General features: G+C 36.4%; 1 protein-coding gene across 8 annotated transcripts in view; it reads left to right on the forward strand.

The window, feature by feature from the left end:
- The first annotated feature begins 1,828 nt into the window (after positions 1-1,828).
- Positions 1,829-21,235, forward strand: part of TASP1 (taspase 1) — a 307,997-nt gene continuing 288,590 nt past the window's right edge. For 6 of the 8 annotated variants that reach the window (XR_004899340.1, XM_028523961.2, XM_036009562.1 and 3 more), the window contains exons 1-4: positions 1,829-1,929; positions 11,881-12,096; positions 15,894-15,961; positions 17,864-17,932. Coding sequence is in view for 5 of the 8 variants with exons in the window: in XM_028523961.2 (XP_028379762.1) it covers positions 11,952-12,096; positions 15,894-15,961; positions 17,864-17,932 (282 nt within the window). In the remaining 3 variants the exon portion in view is untranslated. The remainder of the gene's footprint in view (positions 1,930-11,880; positions 12,097-15,893; positions 15,962-17,863; positions 17,933-21,235) is intronic. The other 2 variants (XM_028523962.2, XM_028523963.2) reach the window with 2 other exon arrangements.

Below are 21,235 nucleotides of genomic sequence, written 5' to 3' on the forward strand. Positions count from 1 at the left end.
ACGGATGGACAGACAGTCTACAAGGATAAAAACAGAGATGGTGACTAGGCTTCCTATAACCTTGCTAGTCTTTGTCAGGGTTCAAAAGACAATGTGTTTGTTGTCATCAGAGTTTGAAAAGAGAGTCAAGTAATCTCTGGTTTGTTTGTCTTGCCCAAGGTTTTAAAAATTGCAGAAGAAAAATGTAATTTTGGGGGAAGGGTAGGGAGTACCTTATCTAATTGAGAGGATGTGATATTTATTCTATTTCATAATTATAGCATAATATTATTGTCTATATACATTATACTGTGCATCAACTCTCCATGGCTTATTTACTACTAGGTAAAAATTTGTACCCTTGAACATCATCACTGTTATTAATATTTCCCTTACCCCCTGGTTACTGCTAGCTATTTCACTCTTTTTACAGATCTAACTTTTTTAGTTTCTACATGTAAGTGATATTATACAGTTCTGCCTTTCCCTGTCTGATTTACCTTAGTATGATGTGTTCAAGGTCCATCCATGTTGTCACAAATGGAAGGAAATGCCACATTCTCAAGGCTGAATAATACTGTCTATATACCACATTAAAAAAATCTACTCATCCATTGACAGACATTTGGTAGATTCTATATATTGGCTCTTATGGATACTGCTGTGATAAACATAGGAATGCATATATTTTATTGAAATCCTGTTTTCATTTCCTTTAAGCATATACCCAGAACTGGAATTGCTGGATTATGTGGCAGACCTATTTTTAAGTTTTGAGGAAACCTCATATTGTTTTCTATCATTTTACTTTTGTCCATAGAGAAGAATATTAACAGAAAAATACACTGAAGAATATAAACAGAAAAATACATTACATAATACAAAAATTATTAAAACGAATTTGAGATTAATAGCAGTTGAGAAATCTTTCCCATACAATTTATATATATTTTTATCTAGGAATACCAGAATGGGAATAAACTCCAGGGTCTCATTCCCATACTTACCCCTAACTGCCTTTCTTTTTTTCTTGATAGCTTGAGGCACAAATTGTTTATTGCTTCCTCACTTCTGAGGAACTTCTTACATCACCCTTCCCATCCCACCTCTACAAGTAGGCCAAAGAGAAAGTCCCTCTAGGTCTGTGGTTCTCAAAATTTAGGCACATGATAATCACTTGGAGGGCTTGTTAATATATGTTGTTGAGTACTAAACCCAAAGTTTCTGACTTAGTGAGTTTGAAGTGAGGCCTAATAATTTAAATTTCTAGTAGGAGCCCAGTGATACTAAGCTCTGGTCTGGGGACAATACTTGGAGAATTACTGCTTTATTCTTTTAAATCTGCTTCCCAAGGCAGGTTTAAAGGTAGGTGTACGGTAAAAGATTCTTGTTAATAGTTACAAGGAAACAACAAACAGATTACATTATTACTGCGTCTTGGTTTTAGGTGATAGATGCTAAAAGGCCACCCACACTTCCATTCTCCCTAGGGCAAGGCTAGCCCCCACCTCCTAGTGCAATCCAGGAAGAACCCTTTTCCCCTACTGTATACGGGGCCTGAAAGGATTTAATGAAACTCAGCTTTTAGATGACAGCTCAATAAATAGTGGCTACTTTAATCTCGTTTCCTATCACTTTGCTTGCTACTCAGCCAACCACTGGGATCAGACGTTGTCACTTATTCTGGCTAAGGGCGGGGCGAGGTGGTACAAATAATAGCGCCTGCGCAGTTCAGAACGAGACTTAACACGCCGAGTCTCCTCAGCACCTCTGTGGCTGGGTGCAATGCTCTGGAGCAGTGGGCGGAGTTAGAGAAGAGCGTGAACGTAGGCTTCCGGACACGTGGTAACGCTCAATGCTAATGATAGGGCTGGACTTCACCCCGCTTCCTCACCCTGGTAACGGGTTGGTGACTACTTCCGGTGCTGTAAGGGCTCGGGGCTGACGCGGGTGAGTGTCCTTCTTTCTCACGCTGTCCGCGCCGCTGCCGGGTCGCTTCCTCCGTTTGGGCCCCGTGCGGTCGTTGGGACCTCCTCACCAGGGCCGGGAGGGGGCGGTGCGCAGGATGCCTCATGCCTGGGGCGGTGGTGAAAGAGCAGACTCGAGACATCCCTCGTTCCCTTCTCCGCGAGTGGGGCCCGCCCCGGCCTCCTTCCCAGTCTTGGCTCCAGTTTGGCGACCACATTCCCTCTGCAGGAAAGGGACTGTTTGTGTGTGGGGATAGTCCTCGCTGTCCTTCACCCACTCTGCAGTCTCCGGCTGCGGGTTTCTCCAAGTCTGAGGCGCGCAGGGTCCGGAGGGTGTGCGCCCTAGTCCTGCGTGGCCGGTTGGGGCCAAAGAACCCCGCGTGTGATAAAGGCCTGGTTAGAATTCCGCAGGACCTTAGCATTTACTCCCCACGCGGAGGAAGAGGAGGAGGAAAGGACCGAGAAGGAGCAGCAGTTGTCGGGGAGGGTGGAAAACTGGCCGGAGGTGCCCTGGAAAGAGCGGGCATCGTGTTTCCGGAAGGAGGGAATTCAATTTGGCCTCTGTAGGGAGGGAAATAAAAGGTATTTTAGGGACCATGTGACTGAAATCATTGACTATTAAGATAAGGAATATATACACTCAGGAGTTTAATAATTTCCTTTTCAGTTTGTGTTAAATAAAGCTCCTCCTCCCCCACTTCCAAGAAGTGGTGCATGCTTATTAAAGAATATATGGGAAATGCAGAAGTATTTTAAGAGATCAGCTATAGTTCCAGTAACCTGGCTTTTTAATCTTTTTTTTAAACATGTTTATTTAGTTAGATTAGAGGGGAAAGGAGGGAGAAAGGGAGGGAAAACGTGAATATATGAGGGAAACATCGATTGTTACTTCTCCCAAGCCCCCAACTGGGACCTGTCATTAACACCGTGCATGTGCTCTGACTGGGAATCCATCCCACAGCTTTTTGGTCTGTAGGGCAGCTCAATACGCTGAGCCTCATCAACCTTGGCTTTGACTTTCCTTTGTAATTTTTCATAGCCTATTCTTCTACTTATGGTCATAGGTATTTGTATAAGATATAATTACAGTTGTTTATACATATCCACGGATTCCTATGCAGATTCAACAACCACAGATTGAAAATGTTTGAAAAAAAAATGCTACATTGTAAGGGACTTGAGCATCCTTGGATTTTGCTATTCGAGAGGGTTCCGGAGTCAATCTTCTAGATTGATTCCTAGGAAGGAGTGTTAACTAAAAAGCATACTTTTTGTACGTTGCACTCATTATGTGGCTAGGTTTTTTTTTCTTTCCTGAGATACAATTTACATACAATAAAATCCATTATTTAAAATTGTGAAATTGTTTTTTTTAGTATATTCGCAAAGTTCACATGTCACTATGTAATTCCAGAACATTTTTATCAGCTTCAAAAGAAACTTTGTACCCATTATAGTCATTCCCAATTAAATCCGCCCCCCTCCCCTTTTGCTTCTTCAGCCCCTGGCAACCACTAATCTTTTTTGTGTGTAGAACTCTTTATTATGTAGAACCACATAATATGTGCCCTTTTGTGTCTGGCTTCTTTCACTTAGCATAATGTTTTCAAGGTTAATCTACGTTGTATTATGTAGGTAGTATCACTCCATTCCCCTTTATGGGTATTATCCCATTATATAAATATGCCACATTTTGGTAATGGACATCTGAGTTGCTCCCACTTTTTGGCTATTAATAATTTTGCTATAAACATCCATGTACAAGCTTTTGTGTGGACATATGTTTTCAGTTCCCTGGGGTATATACCTAGGAGTGGAATTTTTGGGTCATGTGGTAACTAACTTTTTGAGGAACTGCCAAATGTTTTCAAAACTGACCTGCACCAGAAGGCTAGGAGGATTCAGATTTCTTTATTCTTGTTAGTACTTGTCTGTTTGATTATTGCTGTACTATTGGCTGTGAAATGGTATGTCATTGTTTTTTTGATTTGCATTTGCCTGATGGCTGATAATGTTGAGCATCTTTTCTTGTGCTTACTGGCCTTTTGCATTTTTGGAGAAATGTCCATTTAATTTCTTTGCCCATTTTTGAATTTACTTTTTAAAATTTTATTTTAAAGTTGTGAGGTCTTTTACACCGTCCAGATAAGTCCCTTATCAGATATATGATTTGCAATAGTTTTTTCCTTTTTCTCCATTTGGAGGAGTTTGTTTTCTCTTTCTTGAATGGTGTCCTAGAAGTGTTGCTGGAGAAACCCTGGTTCTTCTCACCAACAGAGTAAAGAATTTACACATCACCGAGCTTATTAGTGTGTACACAAAGTTTATTAGTGCTAAATTCTAATGGGAGAGCAAAAACAAGGGTGGCAAGAGCAGCAGTGGCAAAAACAGGGTGGTCAGAAGTCGGGTGGCCAGAGCCCTCGAAGTGCCCTGTGGGCAGAGAGTCACTAGTCGAGAGAAGAGAGCAAGATGGGGATGAAGATGTTACATCTTGATTGACAGGTAAGGTAAGGGTAGTGCCAGCTTCCCGCCACCCCCCCCCCCCCCCCCCAGACATGACTACCAAAACATAGGCCTGGGTGGGGGTCTATTAGCCCCTGAATTCTTATCTTGCTCCAGTCTCTACTTGTTCATTGTTCATTCTGCATGTGTGACAGGGGTCAGGCAGTTAACCAGAGTTGTTTCTTGGGCTTTTTCTCTGAGCACTGTAGACCCCCTCCCCTTCCAGGCCTTGGAATAAATACACAGTCTCAAGGTTTTCCTTTTCCAAAATAGTGGAGATGATACAGACTTCCAAGGACTTCCCCCGCTGCACCGTCTTGTTGTTTGGAATGTCTGGCAGTCTTATTGAACCAGGCTCAGGACTACTGGATCATGGGTGAGGTGCATCTTCCTTTGCTTTTAGCCTCTTGTATTAAGTTCTTTGTTAGGTTGCAATGGTGAGGGCTCTGCCTTTGTTTCCCTTCTGGCCACTCATTCCTAACTGCTACATAAGTGTTAAAAGGTTTTGGCTGGCAACCAGGATGCCAGCACTGGCCAGCAACAGCAGCACAGTCTCAAGAGTTCTTCCTGTGCTATCTCCAACAGAATCACTTGTCCAAGATGAAATAAGTATGAAATAGTATGTTTTGGCCTTGTCAGATGTGGCTCAGTTGGTTGGAGCATGGTCCCAGAAGCCTAAAGGTCACAGGTTCAATTCTGGTCAGGGTTCATACTTAGGTTGTGGGTTTGGTCCTTGTTGGGATGCATACAAGAGGCAACCAATTGATGTTTCTCTCTTGCATATATATCTCTCCCCATCTGTCTTGCTCCCTTCCCCTGTCTTCTGGTGAGGATTAAAAAAAAACCAAAATTGCCCTGACTGGCATGCCTCAATAGGTTGGGTGTTGTCCCACAAAGTGAAAGGTTGCAGGATCAGTTCCTGGTCATGGCACATGCTTGGCATGTTGCCAGCGCTGTCCCAGGTTGGGAGCATGTGAGAGGCAACCAATCTATGTTTCTCTTACTTTCTTTCCCCCTCCTTTTCCCTTCCTCTAAAAATATATCGATTTTCTTTAAATAAAAGAAGTATGGTTTGGAGTTCATTTAATGGGGCATTGCACCTTCAGTGTCATGATGTTAAGAGCAACAAACTGTTTCCTGATTACAGTTGTAGCTGAAGGGCTAGGTTTCTTGTAAAAACCTTCTGTAAGAGGGATGGATTACACAACTTCCTCCTTCAATTGCTTCTAAAAGACTATGTAAATCTTAGTCTTTCCACATGAGGGCAAACAGGACATGTGGTAGTTTTCTAAATGGTTTAAAGGAAAAAAAATGTCATCACATGCAATAGGAAAATAAAATGATTTTTGAGAGAAATGGGGTCAAAATTTAGACCTTAAATCAGTGCCATGAAAGTCTCTGGAGCAAAAGTGATGTTTTATTCTGAGTTTCTCTACTGGCCTTGATGATCAAGTTAATTACATTCATCATGGTCTCAAAGATGGCTAATTTAAATATTCTTTTTGTAGTATAGTACCCAGTAAAAGAAAAAGTTCAAATACAAAGGTTATTGGGAGAAAATCAAGTTTCTCTGTTACCTTTTCCTCTCAGTCTCCCAGTTCTCTTTAGAGGTATCTGTGATACTGTTACTTATGTCTGTGTAGACTGGTTCATGCATAGGGTATCTCTGGAAAGATAATATATACAAATGATACATTTTAAGGCTCTTGATCTTAACATGTTTTAAAAATTGATTATATCAGTTTTTGGTGGCAGATACAGTGCTAGTTAGAAGATTTCATTTTTGTTTGCATTTCTTTGAATGTTCTTTCCTTAATATTGGAATCCATTTATATTTCCTCTTTTGTATATTGTCTCCTCATGTCTTTTGTCTTGCTATTTGTTTTTACAGTACTGGAGTTGTCCTTATGAGACTTTTTTGGCAGGTTTTTATGGATCGATGCTTTACGATAACCTGGACTTGAGGGAAAAAGTTAAAATGCTTTTTGTAACTTTTATGCTAAGAGGTATGTGAGCTGAATAAGGTCAAGGCAGTAAGGAAAAGGAAGTTAAATGCTTGAGGGGGAAATCTCTAGGATTTGTAAACTGGATGCAGTTGAAGATGTCTTTAAGGCAAGTTAGAAAAGGATGGTGTCATTGAGAAAAATAAGGAATAATGTGGAAACAATTAGATTTCTGGGGAGAGGAGAATTTGTTTCAGGCGGGCTAAGAGTGAGGAGGATCCAGGTTGAGCTATCAAGACGTGGATCTAGACGTGTGGCTAGAGCTCTAGGGACAGAAGATAAAGAGTTAGGAATCTCTGATTTACTGAGAGTATAATTTGAAAGATTGGTGGTGGATAAGGTTGCTGAAGGAGACATATGAGAATAGGTCCATGGACAGGCTGTCTGCCAGTCATGTGAGACGACAAAGTTGGGAGGTGTCACAGGGGCCATGAAGAGCTAGGATAGTAGATTGGAATACCTGCCAAGGAGAATAGGGGATCTGGGGAATCAAAGGTTACAGCAGAGGATTAAAAGAAGCCCATTAGGTTTGGTAAGTTGGAAAAGATATATCTTATGGGTAAAGATATAACTTTATCTTTAAGTTAAAGTTATGTAAGAAGTTTTTAAAATTCCTAAACAGCTTTATTAATATCTAATTTATCATGTAATTTGCCCACTTAAAGTGTATAATTCAGTGGTATTTAGTACATTTAGAATTGTGTAAGCATTGCTACAACCATTGCCACAATCAATTTTGGAACATTTTATTGCCCCCAAAGGAAACCCTGCTCCTCTTAGCACTCACTCCCCAATTCCCCTCCCTCCTCCCAATCCTAGGCAACCACTAGTCTAATTTCTGTCTGTCTATATTTGTCTACCATAGACATTTCATATAAATGAAAATATGCAGCATGTGGCCTTTTGCTGTCTGATTTCTTTCATTGTTTTCAAGGTTCATTTATGCCATAGTATGTATCATACCCCATTCCTTTTTATGGCTAAGGTTCCTTTGTATGGATGTATTGTATTTAATCATGACCAGTTTATGGACATTTGAGTTGTTTCCACTTTTCGACTCTTATGAATAATTCTGCTGTAAATATCCATGTCCTAGTTTTTGTGTGGACATGTTTTCAGTTCTCTTGGGTCTCTACCTAGGAGTAGGATTGCTGGGTCATATGCTAACTTTATGTTTAACTTTTCAAGCAACTATGGCAGAGGATGGACAAATTGCCAGTGTGTTTTAGAAATAATAAAATTAATTTTAAATTATTGCTGGTAGGAAATTGTAAAATGTCATATTCAGACATATTCAGAAATGAAGACATAAAAATGGATCTATAAAATTGTGTTTTTATTCTATGAAACTGTAACATGCTTATGCATTGCCTTTCACTTAGTGTTGAGTATTACCTCAAAGCTTAGCTGAAGTGCTAGACATTTTTTTGGTGACTGTATTGATGTATGTTTCATCAGTTTGAAATAGTGATTTGTAATAATGACTACAAATGTGATAAAAGCATCACTGGGATATTTGATGTTAATCTATGGTCATGATTTATTTTTAACTTTTTAGTTAACTATAGAGATCGAAAACTAAGATTTATTTGTTTTTAATTTGGATTACCTGTAGTTTGTATGGCACCAGAAGTTAAAGATCCAGAAAAACAAGAACAAAAGGCCTCTTGGGCCAGTATTGTTGATTAGCCATGTTTCTGTCTATTCCAGGGATGTCAAACTCATTTTCACTGAGTGCCAGCCATATCAGCCTCAAGGTTGCCTATAAAGGACCAAATGTAGAGCTCTTTGCCCCTAGTTAAGGAGTAGTTACATTTATACAGTCCTAAAATTATGTTCAGCCCTTAAAAGGCAACCACGAGGCTGATGTGGTCCCCCAGTGAAAATGAGTTTGACACCCCTGGTCTATCCCTTCCCTAGGTAGGAATAGTGTTGAGAAGTTTTAGAATATGGCATTTCCCCTCTTACTGCAGTTTTTAAGTGGGATCTCACAGACTTGACTTATTTTGGAACTTGGACTTGGCTAGTTACCTTGTGTTCCCATAAATAAATACATATATAAATTATATTTATAAATAATACATTGAGATTGTTCAAATTGCAAGGTACAGAAATGATGAATAGTAAAATTTCCATATCACCTTGTTCATTAGTTATCCATATCTACTGGTGATGACTACTAATCTGTTTTTTTGGTATGTTTTTCCAGATTTGTACTTTGCACATATATTTATATGTATTAGTTTTTCCCCCTCCCTTCAACTATGGGTTTCTTTCTTTTTTTTATTATTCTTTTTTTTTTTTAGGTCCTGCATATAATTCTGTATTATGTGTTTTTTACTTACAAAATATCTTCAAGATGTCATTCCATATTTATATATTAAGAATGTTCTCATTTTTTTCCAGTGGCTGCTTTTTAACCAGTTTTGTCCAGATATATGGTTGATTTATAGCTTTCCTGTTATAGACTCTCCTCCTTGTGTTTGTGATTTTGTTGGATTTTGCCAGTTGCCATTGTTGAGTTGTATTATTTTATACTACCACTAGCAATGTATGAGAATTCCTGTTTCTCATATCCTCAAAACATGAATTTTATCTTACTGTTTTTTTGTTACTTTACTTTTAGATGTTTACCAATCCAAGTTAAAAGTATTTCAGTGTTTTATTTTGCATCTTTCTTTTGAGCGAGATTTAGTATCTTCTGATCTGTTTAATCTGTTCTGTAATTTTTCTGTGAACTGGGATTTGCCCATTAGGCCTTTTTTGTCTTTTTTAGTTTTTTGTTGGAACTCTTTATTTATTAGGTAGGTCAGACCTTTAATGGGTTTTGAGTTGAACAAAAACTGATGTTGGAGTAGAAATTGCTTCATTTCTAGTTGAACTAAAAACATTCTGGTAACCATTGAGAGTTGGAGGCCAGAGCTGTACTTGAGGCTACTTGAGTTCTTTTCCAGTCCAGCAGAACTTTGGGGCCAGCATTTTTGAAGTTTATTGAGATGACATGGCAAGATAAATATATTTCAGATAGTCTCCAAGGGATGGTAGGTTGCTAAAGAAATAACATTAATTCATCTTCTGGATTTTATTTTTTTAAGGCAACTGGAGAAGTAGTATTTTAAAATCTTTCATATATGTATTTTTAAAAGTATTATAGCAAGCTTTGATCATTATAAAATGATGTTCTAATTTATTGATTAAAAATGCATCTGAAAACAGAGTTGCCTGGAGTTTAATAACCCATAGTACTTGGATATGTTTTTTATTTTAACTGAAGCTCTTAATTTTCCAATACCTGAGTTTTTATTCAACATATTTTTGTGGAAACTAGCAGGTCCAAGCTCATTTCATGGCTGGATCCTACATGGCCTGTAGAGGCTGGCAGATGAACCGTAATCATTTAAATTCAACTGACACATGAAAAATAGAAACCTCTCTCGAGAAATAATCAAAGTTATAAAAGGTAATTGATGCAGATCCTTGTGAAGTTTTTGGAAGAAAATTCATCCTTAGAAAGACAGGCACCACCACAAAACAAAAACAAAAACTGGCATTTAAATTCACTGTTTATTTAATCAGCTCAGCACTCTTTTGTAATCAAAAAATTTCTCCCTGTGTTTATGAATATATGTAAACATTTTAATACAACAGCATATACCATTTGCCCTTTAAAATAAATGTTATATAATAAAATTAAATGGACTCTTTTAAACCAAGAATTAGAGGAAGTTAAATATATTACAGTGCTTCTCAGACCATCTCTGGTGTAAAGGACCAGCTTCAAATAATTTTCAGTTTATTGCTGACCATGAACTGAACAAAAACAATCAAAAACAAAACCAAAGCAAAACCCAAACAAAAAATATGGAAGTGTGAATGAAAGATAAAAGTAAAAGTTCAGGTTTTATTAGATTTATCAGATAAAATTGTTAAATTAAAAAGTAATGGTATAAGTAAAACATGAGGAAATTGAACAGAAATACAAAGCTCTACATTATTTATTGAAAATATGCATAAAAGCAATTGATATTAATAAATAATTATTTCAGACTGGTAACAAACACTGGTATGCAGACCACATTTTGAGTAACACTGCTTTTTTGGACGAATTACCTAAGTCACTCTTTATGTTATTATTTGTGTTTCATATTAGAAAAGAAAGCCTTGTGTTGCTCCCCATTTGTCACTTTAGAATAAGGTAAAGATTTTACGTAACAGTACAAGTATAAGTTTAAGTAGTTTCAACCACCTTACTCTCAAATTATTTTCAAACATGTGTTGAGTTTTTAAATAATCCATTTTTCCTTAATGTGTTCTGCTATTGTTATTGTTATTAAGCCAAGATTGCTAGAAACTTGTAAGCTTGTGAGAAAAATAGAAACTTTATGGTATAAGTTGCTGGTAATTTATTTTATTAAATTTTATGTCTCATTATTATTACTTATCTGTTGAGAAACTTGGAAATAATGTTTTCATAAAAATTAACAGGTATTGCACAACTGTTACTTTAATTTCTTGGTTTAGTCATATAATTTTGCCAGCATTTGTGTTTTATGGTTGAGCTGTGGAGTATTAGACTGTTTTTCTTAAGAGGTTCTTCACAGACAGTGTGAATGTATATATGTTGCTTTGTTAAGCAGAAATCTATAGATCTCACAAGTTTTCATGACATTAAAAAATTGTAATTAAGTTGAGGTGATGAATGTGTAAACTAACCTTACTGTAATCATTTTGCAGTATATATGAATGCCAAATCATCACATTGTACACTTCAAACTTACATAATGTTACATGTCAATTATATCTCAATAAAGCTGAAAAAAAAGTAAGCAGCAGCCCTGGCTGTTATGGCTCAGTGGATTTAGTGCTGGCCTGCTAACTGAAAAGCTGCTGGTTCAATTCCTTGTCAGGGCATATGCCTGGGTTGTGGGCCAGATCCCCAGTGGGGGGTTTGCCAGAGGCAACTGATACATGTTGCTCTCCTCTTTCTCCCTCCCTACCCTTCTTTCTAAAAATAAATAAATAAAGTCTTAAAAAAGCAGCAACCTAGGCTTTATACCAAGGCTTGGTGACGTTGCCAGCGCAGCTTATGATTCTAAAATGTCCCACAGATTATTACCATTTGGTTTGGAGGGAGTAGAAATATTTAACTTATATTGAGTTTTTCTTTAATGTAGATACAATGAAGGATAAAATATCTTTGGACTCAGTATGAAGTCTTTTTATAACAGTTCTTTTGTTTATATGACTTCAGACAAGTACTGTCAGTGGACAGAGATTTAAATTCTAACCTTTTTATATTCTTTGTATTACCCAGTTAAATAACTTAAAATTATTATTTTTTTTGGTAAGTTATCTTTGTACTAATTTGTATAAGTTATGTGTGTGCTAGTGGAAAGGAATGCATACCATCTTTGTCTGTTTTCCTTTAGGGTAATTCTTCTGCAATTACTTTTGGATGGAAGTATGCTCTTTTTCCAATAGAAGATGGTAAACTTGGAGAATGACCATGGAGAAGGGGATGAGTTCTGGAGAAGGGCTGCCTTCCAGATCATCTCAGGTTTCGGCTGTTAAAATAACAGCCAAAGAACTGGAAACAAAGCAGTCCCATAAAGAGAAGCGAGGGGGCTTTGTGTTGGTGCATGCAGGTAAACTCTTAAGTGATTGAGTCGGAAGATGAAAATAATGTTGATTTTTTTCTTGCCTTAAAGTACACTGGAAATTGAATTTCACCTCTGGAAGAACACAGTACCAGAGAGGAATTGGAATAAAAAGAGATTGACTTCGATATAGTGAAGGCCTCTCCTAATACCAACTAGGAAGATCTTGTAATGACAACTCTCCCTATGTCTTCTTCACTCCTCTACCCTATCCCTTACTTTTACTCTATATAATAGATGTATTTAGATAGTGTTTAAACCAGACAAAGTACTTTTTTTAAACTCTGGTTTGTAGTTTTAAAAATAATGATCCTGAAAAAGTTTTATTGACCCCCATATTTGACTATGGCTATCTGAGAGTATATTTACACAGTGTTAGAGCTAGTTTGCCTTCTTAATATGGTATGTGAGGGATCTTAAAACCAGAGAGATTGAATGGCTTTAGGCACTTGGCTAGTTCCTGCTACAGCCAAGTTGAGAAACCTTTAAGTGGGCCCTTAAGTTCCAGTCTAGTGCTCTTAGCAATATACGTATATCAGCCTATGATCTCTATCTACTTGAGAGGACCACAAGGACAGATTACTGTGAAGTTTAACCCTTGGGTTCCTCGTCATTGAAGGGTCTTAGGTTCAGAGTTCTGCACCTCCACCCAGGTCTTTTCAGCAGGCCTTTTTTTTTTCTTTAGTCATTTTTATTTGCCTGTGTAGTATTCAGATTTTAAAGTTTATGATTTCCCTGAAGAAGAAGGAATGACTGGGTCCCCTTTTTGCTTTCCTCATTCATCCAAGCATTGTGGAAGCAAGATTAGCTTTGCTATGGGGAAATGTTTGTTGTCAAACTGGTGTCTTACTTGGTGGTTCATTAACCTTTGACTGTATTTAGACCTGACATCTTGGGAAGTGTTATAGAATCTAATCCACAAGAATTGAAAAAAACAAAAACAAAAACACAAAGAGATTTAATTTCATTTTCTTTCAAATGATTTTACAAAGAAATGAAGTAATTTTATAGAAATAATTCTGGGACTAGAACCTCCTGCCTTCATACTCCAAGGCCAGTGTTCTTTTGGTACACCATGTTGAAGGTACATCTTTCATAGCCCAGTGAGTTATTTTATTTCAGTGTTTGAAAATTGTATGAGGAAGTCTGGTATTTATAACAAATATTAAGATAGAGCTTTAGATTAGTTAGGAAAGTGCTGGTTTTTGTGACTATCATGATGGTATCCATCCTTTCTCAAATACAAACTTAATGGTAATGGCTCCTAGATAAAGTTGGTGCTGGGGACCAGCTGGTAACTGGAGAAAATCTTGAGTTATGGCAGGATTGTGTGAATTAAGGGTGACCTGCTCTTCTAAATTATTAGAAGTTCAGATAGGATGATTGATTATGCAGAAATATCTGTCTTGTACAACCAAGAGACAAAATTTCAATTTCTCATTCAGTGTAGAGATTTTAATTATTTTTTTCATACTAGAGATTTACCCAAATTTTAGTTATTTGAGTAGTAGATTCTTTAGATTCTAGATTTTTGCCAGATCTGTCTACTACTTCTATTGTTTTCATGACACCAGAAGAGTCGGTGTTTGTGCTGCCTGTCCCTAGTATAACCAATACACAGAGATAAGGATTAAATCTTTATGGGTGCTTTATTCAGATGGCCAGTAATCTGAGAAGATGGTGGGTTATGTACCCTCAAAAACTGTCTTAACATCTCATCTCAAGCCTATTTTTTTATAAGAAGGGTAGGTAAGGGGTTTGGAAAAATGGTTAATTGGGTAAGAGTTGCAGTTGGTGGTAATTTTCCTTCTACTTCTCATCTGTTCAGCAATTCTTTACATTATGGAGTTCCCTCACTGGAACACAGTGGCTCAGATACCATCTCTGTTGCTTGCAGACCCCCTGGACAACAAAGGTTGAATTGCTTGTTGACTCCAGGTGGTTGACTTCCTGGAATCATGTGGTCATGTATTCTAGTTCCTGGAATAACAGCTTTCCATGTGCATTAATCACTGAAGCCTATCAACTAAGGCTGAAATCTTTTAACTCTTGAATTTCCCTATCATACCTAATGTTAAAAAATGAAACACTTTGTTATCCTAAAGTTTTAAAAATGAAACTTTTCTTTTCTAAAATGGAATGCCAGTATCACTTGGGTGAAGAGAAAATAACTTTAAACCAGTGTAAAAAAAAGATTGTAATTAAATTTTAGTTAGAGACTGTTGAATATCAGTGGCATATATCCTAAGCCTACTTTTCCCTTGTTAAATAGAGGAATTACTGGAGACATATTGAGACTTTTTTTCCCTATTCTAAGAGAAGGATTTATGTGTTAATGCTATTAATGCTGTTATCCATACACTAAAATGATCTATTTTGCAATAGTGTCCCATTCTTTGGGAAATGTGAAAGATTGGGGCTTAAGATCTAAGATGACAGACCTGAAATCAGATCTATTAAAGGACCATAAAGAGAGGCCTGTTAAATATTGGCACAATTTCTATGAAGTTCTTCTGAGAAACGGGATTAGAATTTGGGTGTATTATGGATTCCTGTTGCTTGGGCATCTTTCCTGTGCTCTTGAGTCCCTTAACCACAGCTTCTTGGCCAGTTCCTTCTCTGCCTTGAGAAAGGAGAGTTTCGTTTGTGTCAGTCTTCAGCCTCACAAGAGAAGCCATGAGGCTTAGAATTGTAGTTCTTAACCTTCCTTTCCTTGTTCTCCTGTGCGGCTTTGGGGCTTGGGTGGGGATAAGGTGGGGTGGGGGTGGGATGGGGTTCAAAACTTTGATTAGAAGCCTAATTATCACATAAGTTTAAGGACTCTTGGTTTCTTTCTTATTTAGATCATTCTCCAATCTGTACCTAAGCAAGTATTAACCTGTTTAGGGAAATACATTTCAGAGCCATTCTCTTGAGGAAGTTGCTGGGTATTTGATTAAGAGCCAGGGACCAACAGAATTTCTAATAGGCAGTCATGCATATACAATCACTAACTATTTTTTAAAGATTATTTATTTATTTATTTTTAGAGAGGGGAAGGGAGGGAGAAAGAGAGAGAGAAACATCAATGTGTGTGGTTTCCTCTCACGTGGCCCCCGCTGGGGACCTGGCCCGCAACCCAGGCATGTGCCCTGACTGGGAATCGAATCTACGATGCTTTGGTTTGCAGCCTGCGCCCAATCCACTGAGCTACACCAGCCAGGGCTACAATCACTAACTTTTCAGAGACACTCTGAGTTTAAATTCTAGGAGTAAGAGGATGTAAAGGTTTGGGTAGGAGTGATAATATTGGTGGTGGTTGTGGATAGGTGGGGTTTAACACCCCTCAACTTTAAATGTTATTTAGAAACTAGCTAGTTTTGTGATGTTAGTTTTAAGAATTTTGAATTCCCAAATGGCAGTGTGTTTTCTGAAGGTCAACAGAGAAGAATTTGAAGGGACTCTTTTTCCCTGACACTGCCTGTGTTATCAACTCCACACCAAAAAACTCCTATCTTTGGAGAGAGGTTTTTCCAAAGGAGGAAAGATGACCTTGGTGAAGCTTCTTTGGGGACATGTGCTATTTCTAGTGCCGCTTCCAGGAAAGTAGCTTTTGAAAAAGAAGATAAGGCATGGAATTAACAAGGCATATGGTAGAGAAAAGAAGTTACTAGATTTTTAAAACTCTACACAGTTAAGACAGTAGTTTTATTGTCACTAGGGAGCATCAGATTGTATGAACTATTTATATAAGCAAGGTCCCTGACATTTTAATGAATATTAATAATTGGTTTGTTTCACTACAGGTGCAGGTTATCATTCTGAATCCAAAGCCAAGGAATATAAACTTGTATGTAAACGAGCTTGTCAGAAGGTATGATACAAACATTTCAGTTTTGACCATAAAGCAGCTTTACCTTGAAATTCAAAATTTTAAGGTTTTATTATAAGATGATCTTTAGCTTGGGCCATAAAATAATTTTGCTTATGTTTGTGAGGTCTTTTTGTTTTGTTTTGTGTTTTTTTTTAATCTTCAAATCCTGCTTAGATCTTTCCCAGATTAAAGTCTGTATTTTTGGGATCATGGGTACATAATCATATATCTTTTAATCTTTGCAAAGGCGTTGAGCTCTGTAGGAAATAGCTCAAAGGCAGTCAGTGTGTCTTTCAGTGAGGAAGAAAAAAAACTAACAAATGAAATGGGTGCTTTTCTTTAGGAGATTATCACTGTATATTTTCCTTCTGTTTTCATTACATAGTTTGTAGCATAGAAATTCATTGTCATTCCTGAAGTTAGCTTTGCCCTTGTACTCAGTTGTGCTTTTTTTCTCCTCGGTCTTGAGGTTTGTTAAATTTTTGAATACTTAATGTGGAATCAAGAATGGAATCAGAACAAATATTGTTTGTTTTTATTTTGATCCTGACTATATAACTTTTGTAGGCAAACCTTTCATTTACTTTTATTTAAATAGAATGTTAATTGGATATTGTATATTATGTAATTGAGTCTCTCAGCCTTTTTGATTTATGTTTAATACTTATAAAAGAAAGATTGTATTTTATTAAAAATCCAAATTTTTTGCCCTGGCTGGTGTAGCTCAGTGGATTGAGCGCGGGCTGGGAACCAAAGTGTCCCAGGTTCGATTCCCAGCCAGGGTACATTCCTGGGTTGCAGGCCATAACCCCCAGCAACTGCACATTGATGTTTCTCTCTCTCTCTCTCTATCTCCCTCCCTTCCCTCTCTAAAAATAAATAAATAAAATCTTTTTAAAAAAAATCCAAATTTTTTTTATGAATGAAATCCCATAAAAAATAAATAAGAATATTTTTTATAGGGATATTTAAAATAATTTATAATAAAGTTAAAAGTTCTCTAAGCTCTTTTATACTTTTTATCTTATTTTTAAAGTGTGAAATCTTTTCATTATCTGAAAGAATGTTTTGCTTATATAGAACTACTATAGTCCTAGAAACCTAATTCATTTAGAGTATGTAATTAACCCTCCTCAATTTATACAATGAATGTGCTTCTTAAAAGTTTAATAGAATTATCTTTTTGAGCTTCTCTTTATTGACTAATTTGGAGCTTTCATAGTTCACTTAGAAATCATCTTCCTTCTTTCTTTCATGTCTTAAATTATACTCAAGAAGCAGGGTGATTTTTATAGACTTTTACTCTCTGTAGTTTATATTACAAAAGAGTGTGATTTGTTTATCTCACTATAAAATCTATTATAGTATCAAAAATGCTTTTGTTAAATGTATGTTTCCGTCTAAGGATTCTGAAATGCCTCTGTGATTGGGCATCACTACTTTTTTATAGTTAGGGGTGGGGAGAAATAGTAACAGTGGGAAGAGAACTTAGCTTAGTCTCAGATTTAATTATCTATCTAAAATATGAATTGTCAGGATATTTAAACCAAACTGAATTCATATAATGTCTATGGCTATTTGAGTTGCTTTGTGATGAATGAAATCTTTTCGCTTAATAAAATTCTTAGTGCTTGCATTTAGTGGCTAGATTTTTTTACATTGCCTTAATTTGAATAATATTAAGGGAACTGTGTCATAAATTATTCTGAATGTAAATACATCGTTTTAAATGATTGTTTTGAATCTAAATACTTTATATCTTGAAGTATAGAATGGCAATAGCGATCAATTTTTATTAATTCCAAGTGCCTTTTACACTTGTTTTAAGTCTTTGGAAAGTTCTTGTGTATGTTTGAGCAGTTGTGGTTTTACAATGAATAATCTTTCCCCTTGGTTTCATAGGCAATTGAAAAGCTACAGTCTGGCGCTCTTGCGACAGATGCAGTGACTGCAGCTCTGGTGGAACTTGAGGTATTTCTTTTCTCTGTGTTTTATTTAAAATATTTGTGAATATGTTTGTTATTCTTAATGTCATGACACTATTAAGTTAGTCAACCCCCAATTATGGGACCAGTGTTTAACAACAATATTAACAAAGTTGTGAAGAAGCCTGTGACATTGTTAGGTTGTTTTTATTGGAGAGTTCTCTGAGTAATACAAAAAACTGGTTAAATTCCTTTTCCCCCCTGTTTTGTGAGACCTCGTGAATATAAAGTTACTGGTTACTTAACATTACTGGATACTTAATTTCCTTCATATTTTTAGTAGAAAATTCCTGAAATTAACACTCCCCAAAGGAATATATGTTTGGAAAACAAAAAGTTCCAACTGTTTAGATATTTCTAAAGTGGAAGGTAAAGTTTCCTTAACACTTAATAGTTTGATATAAATTCTGAAGCTATGCTCTGTGAAGCATGTCTTGTCCATTGTGGTTGTTCAGTTGGTCTGCAGTGAACTGCAGACAGTGAGGATTCAGTGGGGAGGTGCTCAAGTTTGTAGTAATTCTTTGTACTTCAGGGTGAGGGTCTCTTAGTTCTCTTAGTGTGGAACTTTGGTGATGAGTTTTGTCCAGGGGATATGGATGCCTCAGAAGACTGACTTCTGCTCAAACTTAGAGAAGGCAGATATGTGTGAGGTCAGTTTAGAAGATTATAGTGAACAAATAGTTTTTTTGGTTGAGAAGACTATTTGGGGAATCAAATTAAGAAAAGAAGATAAAATAATGCTGAGTTTGAGGGAAAATGGGGTAGTTAGAATAGAATTTCCCAAATTGATGGGATTGTTGCCCTTGTGTTTAGGTTCTCTTATCAGGGTACCTACCCTGTCATGCCAGGCCTTGCTTTTCTCTGTGAAAATTGCCCAGGATTTTGCCAAAAATCATAGCTGCTTTTTGTTTATTCCCCTGCTTCATTGTGGAGCTGTACTTTTGATCATGCTTTATAGATTTTAATCTCTCCTGTTAATACTTTCAGCTTGGTCTTAGTTAAGGATCAGTTCTATTGGAGTTTGATCTCAGGTGTATCTGATTTGAGATTATGTGGTCCCCTCCTGTTGTGACTGACACCAGTCATTAGTCATGTGCCCCTGGGCACCTCATAGTGTCTCCTTGATCCAGTTTTTCCATTCATAATATTTGGATAATAATGCCTGCTTTACAGAGTTGTGAAGATTAACTGAGTTAAAATAACAGTTCCTTAGAACAGTGTGTGGTACATGGTAAGCACTTCATAACTGTTAGCAATTATTAATATTATGAGGTACTTTGGAATTTATATATATATGAGGTTGACTACTTATGGTAACTAGTAATGACAAGTTTTATAATGTCAAAAAGGTTAATTATATATTATGGATAAAAGGAGAAAAGAAATGCAAGAAAGATTAATGTATACTTAGCACCAAATTGTACCTTTACTCGGGACATACACATAAGGAAAGCTTTCAACTAATTTAATTCAGTTTGTTAATTGCAAATTACTTTCCTTTGTGCAGAAAATGATGTCCTGAGATTACCTGACATACCAGTGCAAGGAGTCACTGTGGGTCTGGGGAAAGAAGGTTAATACTTAGCTGGGGGATATACTATGACAATTATGAATACAAAATTAAGTAAAATTAAGTTTTTCCTTTTCTTTTCATTTTAGAATAACTTTTAATCTCCCCAAATCATACTTATATCAAGTTGAATATTTTATTATATTTTTCCCCAGTGATGTATCCAATCCTGTTTTTAAAGTTTGCTTATTTATACTTAAAATACCATTATAATGTGTTACATGTAAGTGAATTTATTAATTTGAATTATGACCTGTAGTTTTTGACTGTGAATATGAAGGATTTTGTTTTTAAACAAATGTGTTCTTATTATTTTGATTGTTATATGGGTAATGGTAGCATGGAATACTGTCCTGAGTGAAGGTAGTATACTTTCCCCCTTTAATTATTACATTTGAGGAAGAATTTCAATGGAATTATCTTTAAAATTTCATTTTTATGTGGAATTTTTGATTGAAATATATTTTAGTAGCTTAAAGGCTAAGGATACCCTGGAAGAATATTTATGTATCTTAAGAATTATGTTGGAAGTCATGCTTATAGTGCCCTCTGCAGTTCAGTCACCTTGCATGATAACAGTGTGAGGTTTTCAAATAAAGAGTTTGCTTGAAATATTATAATAGTTGGGTCAATGGAAGATATATGAAAATCAGAGGTCTAATATTTCTGTACTTCAGGAAATATAAGCAACAATATTGAGTCCTTTTAATTCACTGAAGTCCCACCGAGTCTGATTTATACTGTTCTATTTATTCAGAATAACTGTTTATCTTAGTTTTGATCAGTCTATTCAGTAGTATCCTAATTCAATCTGTTCAGGTGTTGTTCTACATATTGATTAGATATGAGCCATCATACCATTTCTTTTCAACTTCGAGATATACCTTTTTGGCTAAAACAAAACTACTTTTAAAACTTGCCTGTTACATTATTACTTAGATAGATAACAAAAGTCGGTTTGAATTCCTTGAACTTTACTAACTGAATTGAAATGACTGAAATGGTTTAATGGTCCCCGTTGGCTAGAAGGGCCTTGTATTTTGAAAAATATGAAAATATGCACTTACTGAAATAATAAAAAGTTCACTATTCTAAACTTGTGTCATAGAGGAGGAAGAGACAAAGTGAAAGAAAAGTAAGTTTATTTATATATACATGACATACAACCAAAAATGATGTACCTAGGTGGCCTATATACTTAATATACTCCACCTGGACACTTCATTGTTTAGCTTTTCTTGGAAACCTTGTATAGTTTTATATGTCTCATCTACCAATACAGACAAAGTGGTGTTTTCCTAAGTCTACCACTTCTGGACACCAGAGTGGGTGTTTCTTTCATTTAAATAAGGGAGGTAGGGCCGAGTGTGTAAGTCCTGCCTATTAAACTGACAGCTTCTCCCTTCAGGGTTTTGGATGGAAAATGACCACTCTTGTAGGAGAGGTGTTTTGCAGTGTGGAAATGAAAGTATGACCCCAAAGTGCGTTTTGTTTCTCTTCAAAATGTGAGAAAGGAAATAGAAAGGTCAGTTTATATCAGTAGATCATATTTTAATAATTTATTAAGTTGATTTGGTCCCATTGTTTCATTTAGCTATTTATAGCTTTTTTGAGATTATGACTAACTGATGGGAAGGTGACTTATATCCATTGACCAGTACAACTCTGATTTCATTCACAGAGAAGATAAATATTGTGAAACAATTTGATCTTCATAAC

The sequence above is a fragment of the Phyllostomus discolor genome, chromosome 9 (assembly GCF_004126475.2).
Source record: "Phyllostomus discolor isolate MPI-MPIP mPhyDis1 chromosome 9, mPhyDis1.pri.v3, whole genome shotgun sequence".
Lineage (NCBI taxonomy): Eukaryota > Metazoa > Chordata > Mammalia > Chiroptera > Phyllostomidae > Phyllostomus > Phyllostomus discolor.